This window comes from Electrona antarctica, assembly GCF_951216825.1.
Source record: "Electrona antarctica genome assembly, chromosome: 20".
Taxonomy (NCBI): Eukaryota; Metazoa; Chordata; class Actinopteri; order Myctophiformes; family Myctophidae; genus Electrona; species Electrona antarctica.
In genome coordinates this window covers 11,899,419-11,920,691 of record NC_136801.1, presented here as the reverse complement: position 1 = coordinate 11,920,691, position 21,273 = coordinate 11,899,419, and the positions used below count along the sequence as shown (strand labels likewise).

At 48.6% G+C, this 21,273-nt stretch overlaps 1 protein-coding gene across 2 annotated transcripts in view; it reads left to right on the top strand.

Moving 5' to 3' along the window:
• The window catches only part of mettl4 (methyltransferase 4, N6-adenosine), a 98,522-nt gene that overhangs the window by 7,692 nt on the left and 69,557 nt on the right, over positions 1-21,273 (top strand). Inside the window, exon 9 of one of the 2 annotated variants that reach the window (XM_079489598.1) lies at positions 10,842-11,627. The exons of the other annotated variant lie outside the window; for it this stretch is intronic. Coding sequence (XP_079345724.1) covers positions 10,842-11,245 — 404 coding nt within the window. The 3' untranslated portion in view covers positions 11,246-11,627. Of the gene's footprint in view, positions 1-10,841; positions 11,628-21,273 lie in introns of those variants that run through there. 2 annotated transcript variants of the gene reach the window in all.

The window sequence follows — 21,273 nt, the reverse complement described above, 5'->3', positions numbered from 1 at the left end:
TTTCAGGAGAAGCTGCACACGTTTGACAGATACGTTTTACTTCCCCGTCCACATGCACACCTCTGCCACCTCTCTCACACTCACACCCAACACTCAGCAAAGTAATGAGCTCCAAAGCCCTCGGAGTCACAGCCTCGCAGCAGTAGTAGAAAAAGTACTTTTTTAACTTAAGCAAAAGTATCCTGAGGGAGTTCAACAAACCATGTGCAACCCAGATTCGGCACAAACAAGGGACTAAATTAATTTCGCTCCTATGCCACCAAAATGTGGAACGCCCTACCAACAGTCATTAAGCCATGCGAATCCCTTGACTCCTTCAAAACTGCTCTCAAAGGGCACCTACGGACGGCTGCAATTCGAAACTGGCCCCCGTAAAATCTGAATCCCCCACCCACCCCTTTTCCCCCTCACTGTATATGTTTCTTTTCCCTTTTTACCTCCTCTATGATGATTTCCTGTTTTGACTATATAGTTGTGTATATTCGTACGTCTCTAAATGTTTTGATGAATTGAAAATGGTGGGCCCTATTGTAAACAAGTGTAATGCTTTATGGTGTCGTCCACTCACAGTTAACAATTTTTGTATTGAGTTGTACACTTGAAATCATCATCATCATCATCATCATCATACTATAATCATCATCATCATACTATCATCATCATCATCATCATAATACTATAATTCTGACAATGTCTGTCTGTCTGTCTGTGTGTCACTGTGACTGCCATAGCTCCTCACCGTCTGCACCAATCACTCCCACTTTTCACACAGGCATTGACCATAATATGGAGGTCTTAACAAAGCCCTTTTTCCAATTATAAATTAATAATGAATTTATTAGTGAATTAAAAATGCGAAAACGCACCCAGGGCGCAGTACCCCCCACGGCCACAAGGGGGGGGGGGCAATATCTCACAACGGTAAGGGCTAGTGTACTGTAATTCTGCAGACTGTTAATCAATCAATCAGTCAATACATACTGCAATGGAAATGCTCTGTTAAGGTCTGGTAAAGGTCCAGTAAATTGACTTGAGTAAAAGTACAAAGGTGAATCAAATATACTAGTACAAAAATGTACAAGCTCACATCATGTCGCACTACGATGCATTGTGAGCTGTAGATCTGCCATTTTCAAATAGTCTAAGAATGAATATATATATATATGACTGAAGTGGTTAGTGCATGTTTTGTAATAATAATCAAAATCAACAAAGTAACTACTAACTAAAGTTTTCAAATAATCTTAGTGGAGTAAAAAGTTAATGATTTGCCTCTGCGATGTAGTAGAGACTAGAAGTACTGAAATTATTGAAAAATGTAAATAGTCCCGTAAAGTAAAGGTTCCTCAAAAATGTACTGAGGTACATACAGTACAGTACTTGAGTAAATGTATTTTATTACCACCACTGCTCTCCACATCAAGCGTACACCTGGTCTCTACGATCGCATTCTCTCTCTCTCTCTCTCTCTCTCTCTCTCTCTCTCTCTCTCTCTTCGCGTCAGAGAGACAATCGTCAGGGAAAGGCCAAACCTGCACCTCTTGACAGGCTCGACCGGTGACTCAGCTCTCAAAGTTGGAGGGGGAAGAAGAACTCTAATTACCCTATTAAGCCTCTGAGAGAGAGAGGGGGGACATTGCACCAGACTTTGGCCAAGAAATTGCTGAAGAATAAGTGTTATATTACTTTCTCAGTTACAGCCATCTTCCGCGTGCGACTGACATTTTCCTGATATTCCATATTAAAACTGATCTTTGGGGTAGCTATAGTTGAGAAATCTGATTATGCTGTGGAGGGCTCATACAGTTACAACAATCACTTTAGGGATGGCGACGATATGAAAAGTACTTTTCATGTAGTTTTAAATTATTGTGGCAAAAATAATAATCGAAATATGCTTAAAACGTAATGTGCCACTTTGGTTTAACCACTTGAACCCCCAGTATCCCTATTCTGGGGCAAACGTTTGCCAACAATTTGCATCTACAAGCTCACAATGCGCTATTTTTGTCTAATCAATTTGTGTAGAGTGAAATAAGATACAGCTGCCAAAAGGGTATTTAGTCGGTTCTTGAATGTACTTCCAGTACAGTGAATATCCTAAACTATCTTGCTTGACATAGCAATAACCTATTGAGTCAATTGAACATCCATATTGCAGCTCTTTGAGGTAAAATAATTAAAAAGTGATCACCTCAGATTTCTTTTCAGTAGTTTTTCATTCTTCTAGGGTTAAATTTCCATCATAGATATGTTCATATCTAACTAATAGCAGTTTATAGCAAAAGTGTTATGTATAACAGCGGTTCTCAAAGTGGAGGTGAGCCCAGGGACCCTTAGGAACAGGGTTCCTTGGGGGGTTCCAAATGGACCATGAGTCATGACAGTTCTGTAACTCTGAGTGTGCGCAAATGGACGGTTCAATTTCACTTAAACAGGGGTCCATTTGGTTCCATTTGTTGGATGGGGCTACTTGAAATCAAATTAAAAGGTTTGAGAACGTTAAAGGTTACTTTAGTAACCACGGTTGTATATATAAATTGAACGAAATACCTTTCGTTTATGGGTAGGTTTCCTTCAAAACCTAGCTGCAGAACATTATTTTATGTACTCCCAGGACAGAAAATTCTAGAATTTTCGCTGTCCTGGGCTCTAAGGGTGACGTAGGAAGCCACGCCTATCCCGTATAGATACCTGCGTGGCTACGTCAGCCCTCATTCGGAACTTTTCTTCTGCTTTAGAGAACAGAAGGGCGTTCCACGAAAGGTATTTCGTTCAATTTATATATACAACCGTGGTTACTAAAGTAACCTTTAACGTTGTATTATATAGAAATTTCACGAAATACCTTTCGTTTATGGGACTTTATGAACTCCCGTGACCTGAACTTCCAGTGGGTCCCAGGTAAACCTTTTGGGAGGGGCTCGGACCCTTTTGGGTCCAGAACCTAGTCCTTGTGGAGAGCAGGAGGCAGCGCTATGCTGCCCTGATGCCTTACTGAGCAGCGGCCCCCAAGACCGCGTGCGCTAGCGAAGGCGCTGCCACATCTAGGTTATAGTATGTGGCGAAAGTCGAGGGTGTAGACCAGCTTGCTGCTGTGCAGACTTCCTGAATGGAGACACCCTTGTAGAGTGCCCAGGAAGCTGCCACACCTCTTGTGGAGTGGGCCCTCAGGGCTTGAGGGGAATCCACGCCTTGGCTAGTGTAGGCCAGACGGATGGCTTCCACTATCCAGTTAGAGATAGTGACCTTCGTGACGGGCTTTCCTTTGGTCCTGGCACCCCAGGACACAAAGAGTTGGCTTCCTTGTCTGAAGGGAGCCAGTCTATCCGCGTATATGCGTAAAGCTCTGACTGGGCAGAGGCAATTAAGCCTGCTGTCTTCGTCAGAGGAGAACGGCGGGGGATGGAAAGCCTGTAGGTTCACTGGCACACACACTGAGAGAGCATTTTTGGGAATGAAGGCGGGGTTTGCCTTTAGGGTGACCTTGGTCGACCCCTCATCGAACCTCATGCAGTCTGGAGAGATCGAGAGCGCATGTAGGTCGCTGACCCTTTTTGCTGTCGTGAGTGCGATCAGGAGAGCCACCTTCAGGGTTAGGAGCTTGAGGCTCACGGTTTGTAGTGGTTCAAAGGGTGCTGTAGCCAGCGCCTTTAGAACCAGGGACAAATCCCACGAGGGAACGAGGGATCTGCATGTCCTATGTTCCCTGCGTTCCCTTCATGAATTGTTTTACCAGCGGGTGCTTCCACACCGTCTGGTTATCAAAGCCTGGGTGGCAGGCAGAGATTGCCGCCAAATGGACCTTGACTGAGGAGAGGCCTAGACCGTTGTCTAGGAGCTCCTGCAGGAATGACAGGACGTCGATCACTGAGGCCTGGTAGGGGACTGTTTGGTCTGGTCTTCGTGAGCACCAATGCTCGAAGACGCGCCAGGCTGTGTCGTAACGGTCCCTTGTTGACTGGGCTCTGCCTTTCTGAATCGTTTCGATTACGTTCGGAGGTAGACCCACGGCAGTCAACATCACCCTTTGACGGGCCAGACCCATAGGTCTAGGTCCTGGGGGTGAGGGTGGAAGATCTCCCCCCTCGCTTGAGAGAGGAGATCCGCTCGAAGGGGAATTCTCCACGGCTGGTCGTAGAGGAGAGGGGTTATTTCCGACCTCCAGACCCCCCACGACGGGGCTATTAGGAGCACCTTCAGACCCTGAGTCCTCACTCTGTCCAGAGTGGGGCTGATGAGGGATAGCGGGGGAAAGGCGTAGAGAAGGGTTTTGGGCCATTGGTGTGACAGAGCGTCTAGCCCCAACGTTGATGGTCCCCTGATTGCGAAGAAGAGGGGACACTTCGTGTTCTCCTCTGTGGCAAAGAGATCCACCTTGGATTTCCCAAACCTGCTCCAGACCTGGGCCACTGCATGAGGGTGTAGTGACCAGTCTGAGTAGCGGAGAGGTCCTCTGGACAGCAGGTCTGCCCCTGTGTTCAGAAGACCTGGGACGTGACACGCTACTATTGAGAGGACGCGTGTGTTGCACCACAGGATCAGTTTCTGAGCCAGTTGATGAAGACGAGGGGACCTGAGTCCACCTTGTCTGTTGATGTAGCACATGGCCGTGGTGTTGTCTGTCCTGACTAGGACATGGCAACCCAGGATGCGCTGCTCGAAGTGTTTCAGGGCGAGGAAGACTGCCATGAGCTCTAAGTAATTTATGTGAAGGGCACGTAGTGGCCCCAACCATAAACCTCTGGCTGTGAGTCCTTCCATCGTGGCTCCCCAGCCTGTCATGCTGGCGTCTGTAGTGATGACTTTCCTGATCAGAGGCTTTCCCATGGGGACGCCCTCTGAGAGGGTTTTCCTGTCTGACCACCATTGAAGGGCTAGTATGCATTGTGATGTTACTGTTACCTTCTGGTGCCGACGGTGCATTGGTACATGTAGAGAGCCTATCCATCGTTGGAAAGGTCTCATATGTAGCCTTGCTAGGCGGATTAAATAGACCGCAGAGGCCATTAACCCCGCCATCCGGAGGCATGCATGAAAAGGAATCGAGCGTCCCCTTTTGAATGACGCCACGCACTGCAGTGTTGCGTCTATTCTCTCTTGGCTCAGGCGGGCCGTGTAAGAGATTGAGTTCAGTGTTATGCCTATAAAGTCTATTGACTGTGTTGGCATAAGCATGCTCTTCTCGTGGTTTATTATAAACCCAAGCGAGTCGAGGTGGCTGAGCACACGATGTGTGTGCGACAGTGCTTCTCGTGGAGAGTCTGCAAGTAGGATCCAGTCGTCTACGTATGTAGCGAGACGGATCCCTTGCTGTCGGAGCGGAGCGATAGCTGCCGCGGTGCACTTTATGAAGACTCTGGGACTCAGTGACATTCCGAAGGGAAGGACTGTGTACTCGTACACTTTTCCTCTGAACCCGAAGCGCAGAAATTTTCTGTGCGGCGGGTAAATCGGAATGTGGAAATATGCGTCCTGCAGGTCTATTGACGTAAACCAGTCCCCTTCGCGAATTAGGCGTAGGAGGACTGGTGGAGTAAGCATTTTGAATCGCAGCTTTTTTAAGTGACGATTCAATGCCCTCAGGTCTAGAATGGGACGGAGTCCGCCCCCCTTTTTCTTTACCAAGAAATAGCGGGAGTAAAAACCGTTCATTGATTGGTCGAGGGCCACCTCTGTGATGGCGCCTTTCTGCATTAATGAGTTGATTTCCTCTTGCAGAATGGCGGCCTTTTGCCCGCTCGCTTCTGAGAAAATAATTTTCCTGGAAGTGGGCGGTTTCGAGGCGAACTGTAGCCTGTATCCTGTCTGAATTGTACGGATTATCCACGGGGAAGCCCCGGATATCCGCCATTGTGACAGATGACGTGACAAAGGGTTCCCTGTGCTTGTCAGCGTGGTGCATGGCCTGCCTAGGGGAAGACTTACTTTGTGTGAAATGTCTCCCTCTAGTGAATTTTTTCGGTATTGAGTTTGGAAAAAATTGGCGTGGAGTTCTTGGCCTGTGACAGCTAAAGCTGTCACAGTGTGGGTTATCTTTCCCACTGGGCCTATGCCCTTCAGAGTTGGTTTTATTGTTTTTTGTGTTTTTTGTTTTTTTGTTTTCTTTATTGAACAACGTGGAAAAACATACACATGTGAATTGCACATAACAATTTTCGGGGTCTGTACAACGGTGCTCACAGCACTGTGTACAGGCCCCCTTAAGCGCTTCAGCGCAGGCTCTGAGGTGAGATCTGTGATCCCCACCTCTGGCCTTGAACTCTGAGTGTGGTGGGGAAGATGACCCGGCCCGGGCAGGTCATTTGCGCTTCCCCTGGCCTCGGCCTCTGGGAGCGCTCCTGGCCTTGTAGGGCGGCGGAGAGGTGCGGCGGTCTGCTCTGCCTCGGCCTGCAGGCTGTCGCTGTCTATCTCCGCTCCGGTCCTGGGACCTGGGTTTGTCATCGGTCTTGGCCTTCCAGGGTGCCTTCTTAGCCTTGGGGCGGCCTACCGGGGCGGCCTGGTTGGCCAGCGGTTCGAGCGCCTTCATCGTCTTGGTGGAGGACTCGAGCTGTTGGATGGTCTCTGACATCTTGGCCAGAGCGTCCTTAAACATACTGTCTGGGTGGATATTTCCAGCCACAAACTCTTTCTTTGTCTCCAGGGAGATGGCGCTGGTCTGATCGACCCAACGCCATCTCTCCTGGAGGATGGAACATGCCATTGCCTTGGCGTTGTGGAGAGTGGAGTCCCTCTGGAGGGTGGCCATCTCGTGATTCAGGCGGCGTAACTCGGCCAGGTCTTCTGGCAGTTCCGCTAGCTGGACTTTAATGGACTTCTGTCCCATCTCAATGAGGAGGCTCTTCATGGAACCCTGGAGAAGTGCTCCTGCATTGAGGGCCTTCGCCACGAATGACATGTGTGCATACTGCCACTTGTTCAGTTTTGAGGCTTCCCTCACGCTGCTGGACAGGAGCTGCGGTTCCTTTACGTGGTGATCCACTCTAGGAGCTGCAGGGTTGGCCAGGTAGGCCGCTATAGCCTTGTCCATAGCTGGCATGAAGTCTATGGCGAGGGTTTGTTTATCTGGTATGTCGTTGGGCCCCTTGGCGCTGGCCTTGGGAAAATCCACCTTCAGGAGGGGTTCGTCCCAGGCGTGCATCATGGCCTCCTCGAAGCCCTGTGCCATAGGGAGCTTCTGTCTTCTAGGTGCAGGGGGGGGGGCGGACTCATCAGTCCTGCCTTCCCATGGTAGTACCTTGACAGTTGACTTAGGCCATGTGTGGTTACAACGTGCACTAGCCTTCCTGTATATCTCGTAAATATTGGAGTCATCCATGGGGGGTACAGGAGGCGGGGGGACAGGAGCCCTGGCTTGCTGGTGCTCCTGTATGTCCATGGCATCCAGGTCGTCGAAGGGGCGACGAGTGGTGCTGACGTAGTCCCCGGGGGAGAGGTCATCATGGCCATCTCGCTCGTCCGCGTAGGCCTCGTCCAGGACGTGGTAGTCCTGGAGTTGCTCCTGGAAGGAAGGGAGCTCGTCATCACGAAGCTCCCCTTCCTCCCTGGTAGTCCAATGCTCCCCACCGGGAGACATTGCGCGGTCTGGGGAAGGGTCCAGGCGGTCCACCATATAGCTGGGTGCAACGGCAGGCTGTCTGCGTCTAGCTGTATGTCTGGGCGGGCACTCAATGGTGGCCTGCACGACGTGTTGTCGAGCACGTGGAGCTGGGGAAGAGCGGCGCGGTGCGAAGGTATCCCTTGGCCTCGCGCCATGAGCCTCGTAATCAGTGGCCTCGTGAGCCCTGGTTGCAGAGGCTGAAGTAGCGTACCTGTCTCGGCTAGCGCCGGCAGGTGCTGCTCTTGAAGAAGAGGCTCCGGTTGGGGCTCTGTTGCCCGAGTAGTCGAGCCTCTGTCTCGGGGTAGCTCGTTGTCCCTCTCCGGTGGTGACGCGGGGCCAAAGCCCCTTTGGCGGGACTTGTATGCGAGCTCGTCGCGGGGGAGGAGTGGGGCTCCTCTCTCGGAGTCCGTGGGCGGCAAAGTTGTCATAATACCTTTGGACACGTCCGAGCCTGTTGTTTAGGACGTCGTCGTCCATTTTCTCACAATGGAGGCAAACGGGACCGATTTCCTCCATGGACTCACGGGTGTGGGTGAGGCCGAGACAATACATGCACTCGTCATGCCCGTCTTTGCCCGACATCGTGTTCCCGCATCCCCAGGTGGAGCACGTCTTTTGTTTGGGGCCTTCTTGACAGTCGGCGGGCACCGGCTGTCCTCGATGGCGTCTTTCCCCGGGCTGGGTCTCCCTCGTCAGCGACATGGTTGCTTGTAGAGAGAGGAGTCCGAGTGCTTAACAGCCACAGGTTTATCTTCCTCGTGGCGTGTAATAGTAGACCACAGGCGTATCTGCCTAGTAGCGCTAAGCTAACTATGGATAGCTTTAAGCTAACAAACGCTAGCTTTAGCGAGAGAGAAAAAGAGGCGCGAGCTGTTTTTTCGACAAGCTAGCGTAGCAACAAGTTGCCTAGAACTCACTTGTGTCGAAGTTCGGCTTTTTTTCTCGAGAAGTATCCTTCTGTTTGCTTCGAGAGTGTGCCAGAGATCTCACGGTCCTAAAGAATTAATCTCTCGGCCGAGTTTGCGAGATATATTACCCTGCACACACTGGAATGTTAAAGTTCGTTCTCGCAGCTTAGCAGAAGAAAAGTTGAATGAGGGCTGACGTAGCCACGCAGGTATCTATACGGGATAGGCGTGGCTTCCTACGTCACCCTTAGAGCCCAGGACAGCGAAAATTCTAGAATTTTCTGTCCTGGGAGTACATAAAATAATGTTCTGCAGCTAGGTTTTGAAGGAAACCTACCCATAAACGAAAGGTATTTCGTGAAATTTCTATATAATACAACCACTGATGTATGTAGAGCAGTGGTTCTCAACATTTTCAGGCTCTGACCTTCCAAAATAATCATATTTTGAACTGGGGATAATGTAATAACTGCTCATAATGTAATAAGGGCTCATAATGTAATAATTTAAATGTAAATAAGGTAGGCAGTCATGTAGGTAGGAAGGTGCGAGACCATTGAGAGCTTTATAAACAAGTAAAATATTTAGTAAAAACAACCGGAAGCCAATGCAGTGAAGCTAAAACTGGAGTAATATGTTGTAATCTATCAGTTGATTTCTTATAGGCAGTCCAGAAAGAAGTGCATTGCAGTAATCAAGCCGAGAAAAAACAAAGGCGTGGATTTGCGTTTTTGCATCGTCCAATGACAAATAGGCTCTGATTCGTGCAATATTTCTAAGGTGAAAAAAGGCAATCTTGGTAACATGATTTATGTGTGAATTAAAATTCAATTCAGAATCAATAATGACCCCCAAGTTCTTTACTGTACTGTTACTTTCTACAGTCAGGTACAGTGCTTATTATTGATTATTTCTGCTCACTAGAACCGATTATGAGAACTTCTGTCTAAAGGCCTATTCATAGTCTGGATTTTCGGTGGTGAGGTGACCACCGCTCCGGTGGTGAGCTGACCACCGGAGCTGAAATATCGTTGAGCGGTGGTGAGTAAAAACAGAGAGAAGGGCTGGAGCGGTGGTGGTGGTTTGCTCTTCACCACGGCTCGTGACGTCATGTTGTAGTTCGGTGGTCACCTAACCACCGAAAATCCAGACTATTATGAGCCTTTATCCTCATTTAGCTTGAGAAAGTTCTCACTCATCCAGCATTTGATGCTAGACAGACAGGTCAACAACAAAGCACAGGGATCATCTAGAGCTACAGAAAGATATACCGGTAGTTGGGTATCATCAGCATAGAAATGGAAATTGACGTGATTGGTAATAAGTTCACCCAACGGCAGTATGTACAGGGAGAACAATAGAGGACCAAGAATCGAGACCTGTGGAATACCAGAACCGATGTCGTGTTTGTCTGAGTCAAACTCAGCTAGATTGACAACATAACTTCTGTTTGTTAGGTAGGAGGAAAACCAGGACAGGGACCAGACAAACCTATCCAGTGCTCGTATTACGTACTAAAATTGAATGATCAATCGTGTCAAATGCAGCCGTTAGATCAAGAAGTAAGAGAACGGATAAATTTTTCTTGGCAGCAGACTATCATTAATTACTTTTACAAGTGCTGTTTCTGTGCTGTGACCTTTCCTAAAGCCAGATTGGAATTGGTTATGCACCTTATAGTTCTGTAGAAACACATCCAATTGATGAAAGATACATTTTTCTAAAACCTTGCCCAGAAAGGGCAGATTAAAAATAGTAGTACAAGTAGATCTGCTATTTTCGGCATGCAGCTAAGTATAAATCAGACATTACGACGCCATCACGGCCCACTAAGATCATTTTTGTTGGCTAACTGTAGATTTAGTGGACTAAAATCTTATTTTTGTCAAGACTAACACTAAAACATTTCAGATGACTAAAATGTGACTAAAACTAAATGGAATTGTATTCGAAAGACTATGACTAAAACTAAACAGTGCTACACAGAATCTAGTGTAGAGAGACCAACAAACACTTACTCTTCTGTGATATGGATCACCCTGGGTCTGAAATAAAGCATTGATTGATTGATTGATTGATTGATTGATTGATTGATTGAAACAAGTATTTCATGAAATAATTTTCATTTAAAAAAGAAAAGCTCGCAATGTGGCACATTGTAGATTTGCTATGTCCCGGGCAAACCTCTTTTGGGTCTCGAGTTAAATAGTTTGGGAACCACTGCAGTGTAGAGAAATGATTGCAGCAATGAGATCTATTATTATTATTATTATTACATTGTGAGTTTGCAATCTTTCATCCTCTTTCTGGTCTCCCATACATCATTTTAATAGAGGTACTGAGACCATACGTAGGTGCTGAAGCCCAGTGTCTGGAGCTGTTTGCCCGAAGCCTTCAGCCCGGGTGGACGAGCTGGGGTAACGAAGTGATCAAGTTCCAGCACACCAGCTATTTCACCGTGACACCCATGGCGGACGACGTGATGGCCACACAGACAGAAGAAAGGAAAAGACTCAAATATACAGACACGCCGCCCACCAAAGATACGCTCCCCACCACAGACACGCCAGTCAAGTGCTCAGACAACAAGCCCATAGATTCAGAAGAACCTGTTAATTCCACCGACAGACCCACGGAAATGCCAGCAAACTCCACCACAAATGTGTCCACAGAAATACGAGTAAATTCCTCCCTCGTTTCTTCCCTCGCCACTCCCCCTCCTCCCCCTGTGAGCTAATGAGCGCTATGCGCGCGGCTCCTCTCCAAGAACTTGTCACGTCACTGGTATTAATTTGTTTTTGTAAAGATCACGATGCCCCTGAAATAGCTTCTGCTCTGTCCCCTTTGATCTGTGCTTTTCATTCATTTGGAGGTTTTTGGTGTTCCCAGAGCTGAAGATGAAAGTGCATGTCTATGTACAGATCAAGGTGTTAGTTTTTAACTGAAGTGTTCAAAGTTTCAGCTCATAAGTTGAACACTATTATTATTTTTTAGTTTTTCAACCATGTGGGGACAGAATGGGACTATTTAAAAAATATTGCTGTTTTAACACTTTTAAATGTTTTAAATGTTTAAAATGTATTTTAGAATGTGGACTATTAAAAGGAGTAGTGAATATATTTCTATCATGAGTCCACTGTCTAATAATTGACAGTGCACTTTGTTTGGCAAGTGTGAAGGCTCATTCGAATTCTGATGTGGATTTAACAACCGCATTCTACTTCGCCAAAAAACGGGTTTCGCTTAGTTTCCAAGCGCACCTGACTTCAATTCACTGCAGGTGTGAATGCAATCCGATTCAAATAAAGGAAATTAAGCAAAACTGGTGGATGAATGAGGAGTAAACACAGTTGGAGACTGAGAAGATATATTTTACGCAGCGCAAAGATGTCCCGTTAGGGCCGTTACCATGGATAGACGTGGTCAAATGAGGAGACCCAAGCCCTCATCAAAATATGTCCAGATGAGCACATTAATCAATTGCTTAAGGAAATACATAAGACACTGCACTGTGTACAGAATATTCTGTGCATAAACATGGAGGGCTGTCACTGTGTGTGGGGATCCAAGTGAGTCTTTCCTCATCTTGTTTAAATATAAATACTTCAAAATTAAGCACAGCATGATCTATAAACTAGCCTATAGCTAACATGGGCTAAATGGAATATGCATAATTGTATATGGTGATCGGATCATCAATGGGACTCTGGGAATACAGATTGTAAACTTCGGATCATTTTGCGCTCCCGTCTGCGCTGTGCGTTGGCCATGTGCGGGGTGCCCAAAAGAACAGTGACGCACGCACACGCGGCAGTGGCACACACCCACACTGTATTTTGATATTTACTAGTCTAGACTAAAAGACTAGACTTAGACTAAACAATTTCAGTTGACGTTGTGAATGCGACCTAAGACTAAATATTTTGATATTTAGTCTAGACTAAAAGACTAGACTTAGACTAAACAATTTCAGTTGACCTTAAATAGGAATAAAACTAAATGGTGTGTTATTCAAAAGACTAAACTGGGTAGAAGGAATGAGTACTATAGGGCTGTAGGCCAGTAGCTACCAGCAACAATGAAACTAAAATGAGCGTGAAAGTGAAACCCTAAGACTGATTTCATAGTATGTGTTCTGGTTTGGATTATTGAGTGGTGCAACCACTCCCAAGGAACAGCAATGTCTGTGTTAACCTATGTGACTATGTGTGTGGCTATGTGACTATGAGTACCAGTAGGGGCAAAAGTGGCGCTGTTGTGCCAGAAACAGAGAGAGAGAGATAGTGTTGCACTGTTGCCTAGTGCTAATTAAAGAGAGAGAGAGAGAGAGAGAGAGAGGCAGGGGGAGAGGGGAGTTGCACCACTCAGTTCACACAGGTGTGATTTTTTTTAAAGACAGGAGGATAAAAACAAAGCAGGCTGCATAGGGCTGACTTTATAGTAGTACTACACTGTGATGTAAGCAACACAGCTGCAGATAATAAAACTAGATTTAGGTGTGCGTATCTATGCTTGCACATTAGCACACCCTTGGCTCTGGGCACACCTACATCTCATAAGGGTTATAATAGTTACTGATGTGTTGCTTACTAGACTGCCTTGTTTTTTACAATACTTTTTTCCCCATCCCAATGTAGTTGGTATGCCAACTGATTCCTCCCCACCAAGGACCAAGGACAGTTCTAAAAAAACAGTATGTAACAGTTGTTAACTTGTTACCCATCCATGGCTTTTATTCAGTGACATCACTGGAATAGACTTTTTCTTTGTTTTTCTTTTTTCAGCACAACTTCAGAAACACTGAATGGTTTCATCATTATGAAACATGATTGATTGGTATTAGTTTAAGTCAGACCATGTTCATCTCAGAATTCTATACACTACTACATGAATGTTGGCGTTGTTGTTGTTTTGTCTGTCCTTGAATGTGCAAACTTCAATACAAATAATAAAATAAAGACAGACCACACACGTCAGTGCAGACCATGCACTGACGGAAATGGAAATACGAAGCCAACTCACAACAAAGACAGTCTGCACACAAAGGATTAGTCGAGAGTGAGCAAGGTTAGCGTATTGTTTGATCTCCCGCGGAAAACATAGGCCAAACCAGAGAAATTAACCTGCACTCATCCTTGACACATGCTCAGAAATCCTCCATTTTGTAAAACTGAATGAGGGCTTTCTAAGAACCAAGAGCTGTTGGTTTGTGTAGGCTTCCGACCGTCCTTGCAGTTCTCATAAAGAAGGTTCTTCTATTGCTTTTCTTTAAACTGTCTCCGCCTTATTTCGCGCTACCATTATACACAAGCCATGACGTATACAGTACAATACAGTACACTAATACTAATAGTATGGCTTTTTGTAATCGTGTGTGACTGCCAAGGACAAAAGGTGCAAAGAGATGGAGTAAAGAGAATAAGACTGAGGCTTTATCTTGCTCTCCTCTGATTCCTGTGTCAGCTTGACGGCTAACTTAACCGAGAGCGGCTTCTTTCACTTCTTCACGCTCTTAATTACCTGCTATCCCTTCTTCTTCACACTCTCCAGCTCTGCCCCCCCATTTCAACTATCCACTGTCTGACCCCCCTCCTCACTGCCTCCACTTTAACCTCCCCATTATCATTGCATTTCATGCCCCATAGTATAGGGTCTCACACACTTCCATCTATGCAGCAGCAGCTGCAGCTCTAAAGCGTTCAATCCGTGCTGCCTATGATGTCACCGTAAAGGTCATTAAGGCCCTTTCCTCCAGGCGCCAGATATGAGGCGATCAGGAAGTGTCCTGTCCGATTCAAGATGCAGTTCCTCGACCCCTAGGACCTTATACTCCTCGTCCCTTTATTAGTGTGCAATCAGTCAAATGAAACAATGAGGCTGTTTTAAGATGCCTAAAGGATTCTACTTTAACGTGATGATAATCTACACTGATGCTCTAAAATAGAAAAGAATATTTCAAAAAGTATAAAACAACGATGATGCTTAATTTATGCTCCATCATATGTACGGCGGTGAACACGCCGGAAATGGCAATTATACAAGCTCACGACACAAGTGTAATGAAGGATGTGCTTAAGCACTGGTTCGGGGTTATGCGTTGTCAATAATGATGTAGCCTCGGAAACGTTAAAGGTTACTTTAGTAACCACGGTTGTATATATAAATTGAACGAAATACCTTTCGTTTATGGGTAGGTTTCCTTCAAAACCTAGCTGCAGAACATTATTTTATGTACTCCCAGGACAGAAAATTCTAGAATTTTCGCTGTCCTGGGCTCTAAGGGTGACGTAGGAAGCCACGCCTATCCCGTATAGATACCTGCGTGGCTACGTCAGCCCTCATTCGGAACTTTTCTTCTGCTTTAGAGAACAGAAGGGCGTTCCACGAAAGGTATTTCGTTCAATTTATATATACAACCGTGGTTACTAAAGTAACCTTTAACGTTGTATTATATAGAAATTTCACGAAATACCTTTCGTTTATGGGACTTTATGAACTCCCGTGACCTGAACTTCCAGTGGGTCCCAGGTAAACCTTTTGGGAGGGGCTCGGACCCTTTTGGGTCCAGAACCTAGTCCTTGTGGAGGGCAGGAGGCAGCGCTATGCTGCCCTGATGCCTTACTGAGCAGCGGCCCCCAAGACCGCGTGCGCTAGCGAAGGCGCTGCCACATCTAGGTTATAGTATGTGGCGAAAGTCGAGGGTGTAGACCAGCTTGCTGCTGTGCAGACTTCCTGAATGGAGACACCCTTGTAGAGTGCCCAGGAAGCTGCCACACCTCTTGTGGAGTGGGCCCTCAGGGCTTGAGGGGAATCCACGCCTTGGCTAGTGTAGGCCAGACGGATGGCTTCCACTATCCAGTTAGAGATAGTGACCTTCGTGACGGGCTTTCCTTTGGTCCTGGCACCCCAGGACACAAAGAGTTGGCTTCCTTGTCTGAAGGGAGCCAGTCTATCCGCGTATATGCGTAAAGCTCTGACTGGGCAGAGGCAATTAAGCCTGCTGTCTTCGTCAGAGGAGAACGGCGGGGGATGGAAAGCCTGTAGGTTCACTGGCACACACACTGAGAGAGCATTTTTGGGAATGAAGGCGGGGTTTGCCTTTAGGGTGACCTTGGTCGACCCCTCATCGAACCTCATGCAGTCTGGAGAGATCGAGAGCGCATGTAGGTCGCTGACCCTTTTTGCTGTCGTGAGTGCGATCAGGAGAGCCACCTTCAGGGTTAGGAGCTTGAGGCTCACGGTTTGTAGTGGTTCAAAGGGTGCTGTAGCCAGCGCCTTTAGAACCAGGGACAAATCCCACGAGGGAACGAGGGATCTGCATGTCCTATGTTCCCTGCGTACACCCTTCATGAATTGTTTTACCAGCGGGTGCTTCCACACCGTCTGGTTATCAAAGCCTGGGTGGCAGGCAGAGATTGCCGCCAAATGGACCTTGACTGAGGAGAGGCCTAGACCGTTGTCTAGGAGCTCCTGCAGGAATGACAGGACGTCGATCACTGAGGCCTGGTAGGGGACTGTTTGGTCTGGTCTTCGTGAGCACCAATGCTCGAAGACGCGCCAGGCTGTGTCGTAACGGTCCCTTGTTGACTGGGCTCTGCCTTTCTGAATCGTTTCGATTACGTTCGGAGGTAGACCCACGGCAGTCAACATCACCCTTTGACGGGCCAGACCCATAGGTCTAGGTCCTGGGGGTGAGGGTGGAAGATCTCCCCCCTCGCTTGAGAGAGGAGATCCGCTCGAAGGGGAATTCTCCACGGCTGGTCGTAGAGGAGAGGGGTTATTTCCGACCTCCAGACCCCCCACGACGGGGCTATTAGGAGCACCTTCAGACCCTGAGTCCTCACTCTGTCCAGAGTGGGGCTGATGAGGGATAGCGGGGGAAAGGCGTAGAGAAGGGTTTTGGGCCATTGGTGTGACAGAGCGTCTAGCCCCAACGTTGATGGTCCCCTGATTGCGAAGAAGAGGGGACACTTCGTGTTCTCCTCTGTGGCAAAGAGATCCACCTTGGATTTCCCAAACCTGCTCCAGACCTGGGCCACTGCATGAGGGTGTAGTGACCAGTCTGAGTAGCGGAGAGGTCCTCTGGACAGCAGGTCTGCCCCTGTGTTCAGAAGACCTGGGACGTGACACGCTACTATTGAGAGGACGCGTGTGTTGCACCACAGGATCAGTTTCTGAGCCAGTTGATGAAGACGAGGGGACCTGAGTCCACCTTGTCTGTTGATGTAGCACATGGCCGTGGTGTTGTCTGTCCTGACTAGGACATGGCAACCCAGGATGCGCTGCTCGAAGTGTTTCAGGGCGAGGAAGACTGCCATGAGCTCTAAGTAATTTATGTGAAGGGCACGTAGTGGCCCCAACCATAAACCTCTGGCTGTGAGTCCTTCCATCGTGGCTCCCCAGCCTGTCATGCTGGCGTCTGTAGTGATGACTTTCCTGATCAGAGGCTTTCCCATGGGGACGCCCTCTGAGAGGGTTTTCCTGTCTGACCACCATTGAAGGGCTAGTATGCATTGTGATGTTACTGTTACCTTCTGGTGCCGACGGTGCATTGGTACATGTAGAGAGCCTATCCATCGTTGGAAAGGTCTCATATGTAGCCTTGCTAGGCGGATTAAATAGACCGCAGAGGCCATTAACCCCGCCATCCGGAGGCATGCATGAAAAGGAATCGAGCGTCCCCTTTTGAATGACGTCACGCACTGCAGTGTTGCGTCTATTCTCTCTTGGCTCAGGCGGGCCGTGTAAGAGATTGAGTTCAGTGTTATGCCTATAAAGTCTATTGACTGTGTTGGCATAAGCATGCTCTTCTCGTGGTTTATTATAAACCCAAGCGAGTCGAGGTGGCTGAGCACACGATGTGTGTGCGACAGTGCTTCTCGTGGAGAGTCTGCAAGTAGGATCCAGTCGTCTACGTATGTAGCGAGACGGATCCCTTGCTGTCGGAGCGGAGCGATAGCTGCCGCGGTGCACTTTATGAAGACTCTGGGACTCAGTGACATTCCGAAGGGAAGGACTGTGTACTCGTACACTTTTCCTCTGAACCCGAAGCGCAGAAATTTTCTGTGCGGCGGGTAAATCGGAATGTGGAAATATGCGTCTTGCAGGTCTATCGACGTAAACCAGTCCCCTTCGCGAAATAGGCGTAGGAGGACTGGTGGAGTAAGCATTTTGAATCGCAGCTTTTTTAAGTGACGATTCAATGCCCTCAGGTCTAGAATGGGACGGAGTCCGCCCCCCTTTTTCTTTACCAAGAAATAGCGGGAGTAAAAACCGTTCATTGATTGGTCGAGGGCCACCTCTGTGATGGCGCCTTTCTGCATTAATGAATTGATTTCCTCTTGCAGAATGGCGGCCTTTTGCCCGCTCGCTTCTGAGAAAATAATTTTCCTGGAAGTGGGCGGTTTCGAGGCGAACTGAAGCCTGTATCCTGTCTGAATTGTACGGATTATCCACGGGGAAGCCCCGGATATCCGCCATTGTGACAGATGACGTGACAAAGGGTTCCCTGTGCTTGTCAGCGTGGTGCAAGGCCTGCCTAGGGGAAGACTTACTTTGTGTGAAATGTCTCCCTCTAGTGAATTTTTCCGGTATTGAGTTTGGAAAAAATTGGCGTGGAGTTTTTGGACTGTGACAGCTAAAGCTGTCACAGTGTGGGTTATCTTTCCCACTGGGCCTATGCCCTTCAGAGTTGGTTTTATTGTTTTTTGTGTTTTTAGTTTTTTTGTTTTCTTTATTGAACAACGTGGAAAAACATACACATGTGAATTGCACATAACAATTTTGGGGGTCTGTACAACGGTGCTCACAGCACTGTGTACAGGCCCCCTTAAGCGCTTCAGCGCAGGCTCTGAGGTGAGATCTGTGATCCCCACCTCTGGCCTTGAACTCTGAGTGTGGTGGGGAAGATGACCCGGCCCGGGCAGGTCATTTGCGCTTCCCCTGGCCTCGGCCTCTGGGAGCGCTCCTGGCCTTGTAGGGCGGCGGAGAGGTGCGGCGGTCTGCTCTGCCTCGGCCTGCAGGCTGTCGCTGTCTATCTCCGCTCCGGTCCTGGGACCTGGGTTTGTCATCGGTCTTGGCCTTCCAGGGTGCCTTCTTAGCCTTGGGGCGGCCTACCGGGGCGGCCTGGTTGGCCAGCGGTTCGAGCGCCTTCATCGTCTTGGTGGAGGACTCGAGCTGTTGGATGGTCTCTGACATTTTGGCCAGAGCGTCCTTAAACATACTGTCTGGGTGGATATTTCCAGCCACAAACTCTTTCTTTGTCTCCAGGGAGATGGCGCTGGTCTGATCGACCCAACGCCATCTCTCCTGGAGGATGGAACATGCCATTGCCTTGGCGTTGTGGAGAGTGGAGTCCCTCTGGAGGGTGGCCATCTCGTGATTCAAGCGGCGTAACTCGGCCAGGTCTTCTGGCAGTTCCGCTAGCTGGACTTTAATGGACTTCTGTCCCATCTCAATGAGGAGGCTCTTCATGGAACCCTGGAGAAGTGCTCCTGCATTGAGGGCCTTCGCCACGAATGACATGTGTGCATACTGCCACTTGTTCAGTTTTGAGGCTTCCCTCACGCTGCTGGACAGGAGCTGCGGTTCCTTTACGTGGTGATCCACTCTAGGAGCTGCAGGGTTGGCCAGGTAGGCCGCTATAGCCTTGTCCATAGCTGGCATGAAGTCTATGGCGAGGGTTTGTTTATCTGGTATGTCGTTGGGCCCCTTGGCGCTGGCCTTGGGAAAATCCACCTTCAGGAGGGGTTCGTCCCAGGCGTGCATCATGGCCTCCTCGAAGCCCTGTGCCATAGGGAGCTTCTGTCTTCTAGGTGCAGGGGGGGGGGCGGACTCATCAGTCCTGCCTTCCCATGGTAGTACCTTGACAGTTGACTTAGGCCATGTGTGGTTACAACGTGCACTAGCCTTCCTGTATATCTCGTAAATATTGGAGTCATCCATGGGGGGTACAGGAGGCGGGGGGACAGGAGCCCTGGCTTGCTGGTGCTCCTGTATTTCCATGGCATCCAGGTCGTCGAAGGGGCGACGAGTGGTGCTGACGTAGTCCCCGGGGGAGAGGTCATCATGGCCATCTCGCTCGTCCGCGTAGGCCTCGTCCAGGACGTGGTAGTCCTGGAGTTGCTCCTGGAAGGAAGGGAGCTCGTCATCACGAAGCTCCCCTTCCTCCCTGGTAGTCCAATGCTCCCCACCGGGAGACATTGCGCGGTCTGGGGATGGGTCCAGGCGGTCCACCATATAGCTGGGTGCAACAGCAGGCTGTCTGCGTCTAGCTGTATGTCTGGGCGGGCACTCAATGGTGGCCTGCACGACGTGTTGTCGAGCACGTGGAGCTGGGGAAGAGCGGCGCGGTGCGAAGGTATCCCTTGGCCTCGCGCCATGAGCCTCGTAATCAGTGGCCTCGTGAGCCCTGGTTGCAGAGGCTGAAGTAGCGTACCTGTCTCGGCTAGCGCCGGCAGGTGCTGCTCTTGAAGAAGAGGCTCCGGTTGGGGCTCTGTTGCCCGAGTAGTCGAGCCTCTGTCTCGGGGTAGCTCGTTGTCCCCTTGGCGGGACTTGTATGCGAGCTCGTCGCGGGGGAGGAGTGGGGCTCCTCTCTCGGAGTCCGTGGGCAGCAAAGTTGTCATAATACCTTTGGACACGTCCGAGCCTGTTGTTTAGGACGTCGTCGTCCATTTTCTCACAATGGAGGCAAACGGGACCGATTTCCTCCATGGACTCACGGGTGTGGGTGAGGCCGAGACAATACATGCACTCGTGATGCCCGTCTTTGCCCGACATCGTGTTCCCGCATCCCCAGGTGGAGCACGTCTTTTGTTTGGGGCCTTCTTGACAGTCGGCGGGCACCGGCTGTCCTCGATGGCGTCTTTCCCCGGGCTGGGTCTCCCTCGTCAGCGACATGGTTGCTTGTAGAGAGAGGAGTCCGAGTGCTTAACAGCCACAGGTTTATCTTCCTCGTGGCGTGTAATAGTAGACCACAGGCGTATCTGCCTAGTAGCGCTAAGCTAACTATGGATAGCTTTAAGCTAACAAACGCTAGCTTTAGCGAGAGAGAAAAAGAGGCGCGAGCTGTTTTTTCGACAAGCTAGCGTAGCAACAGGTTGCCTAGAACTCACTTGTGTCGAAGTTCGGCTTTTTTTTCTCGAGAAGTATCCTTCTGTTTGCTTCGAGAGTGTGCCAGAGATCTCACGGTCCTAAAGAATTAATCTCTCGGCCGAGTTTGCGAGATATATTACCCTGCACACACTGGAATGTTAAAGTTCGTTCTCGCAGCTTAGCAGAAGAAAAGTTGAATGAGGGCTGACGTAGCCACGCAGGTATCTATACGGGATAGGCGTGGCTTCCTACGTCACCCTTAGAGCCCAGGACAGCGAAAATTCTAGAATTTTCTGTCCTGGGAGTACATAAAATAATGTTCTGCAGCTAGGTTTTGAAGGAAACCTACCCATAAACGAAAGGTATTTCGTGAAATTTCTATATAATACAACCCAGACATTTTTATTTCCAGGGAGAAAAGAAAGTCTGGGTCCGAGTCCACTTCAATGCTCCATCATATGTACGGCGGTGAACACGCCGGAAATGGCAATTATACAAGCTCACGACACAAGTGTAATGAAGGATGTGCTTAGGCACTGGTTCGGGGTTATGCGTTGTCAATAATGATGTAGCCTCGGAAACCCAGACATTTTTATTTCCAGGGAGAAAAAAAAGTCTGGGTCCGAGTCCACTTCAATTCGGCATAGTGTAGTGCAAACATCACTCACTCTG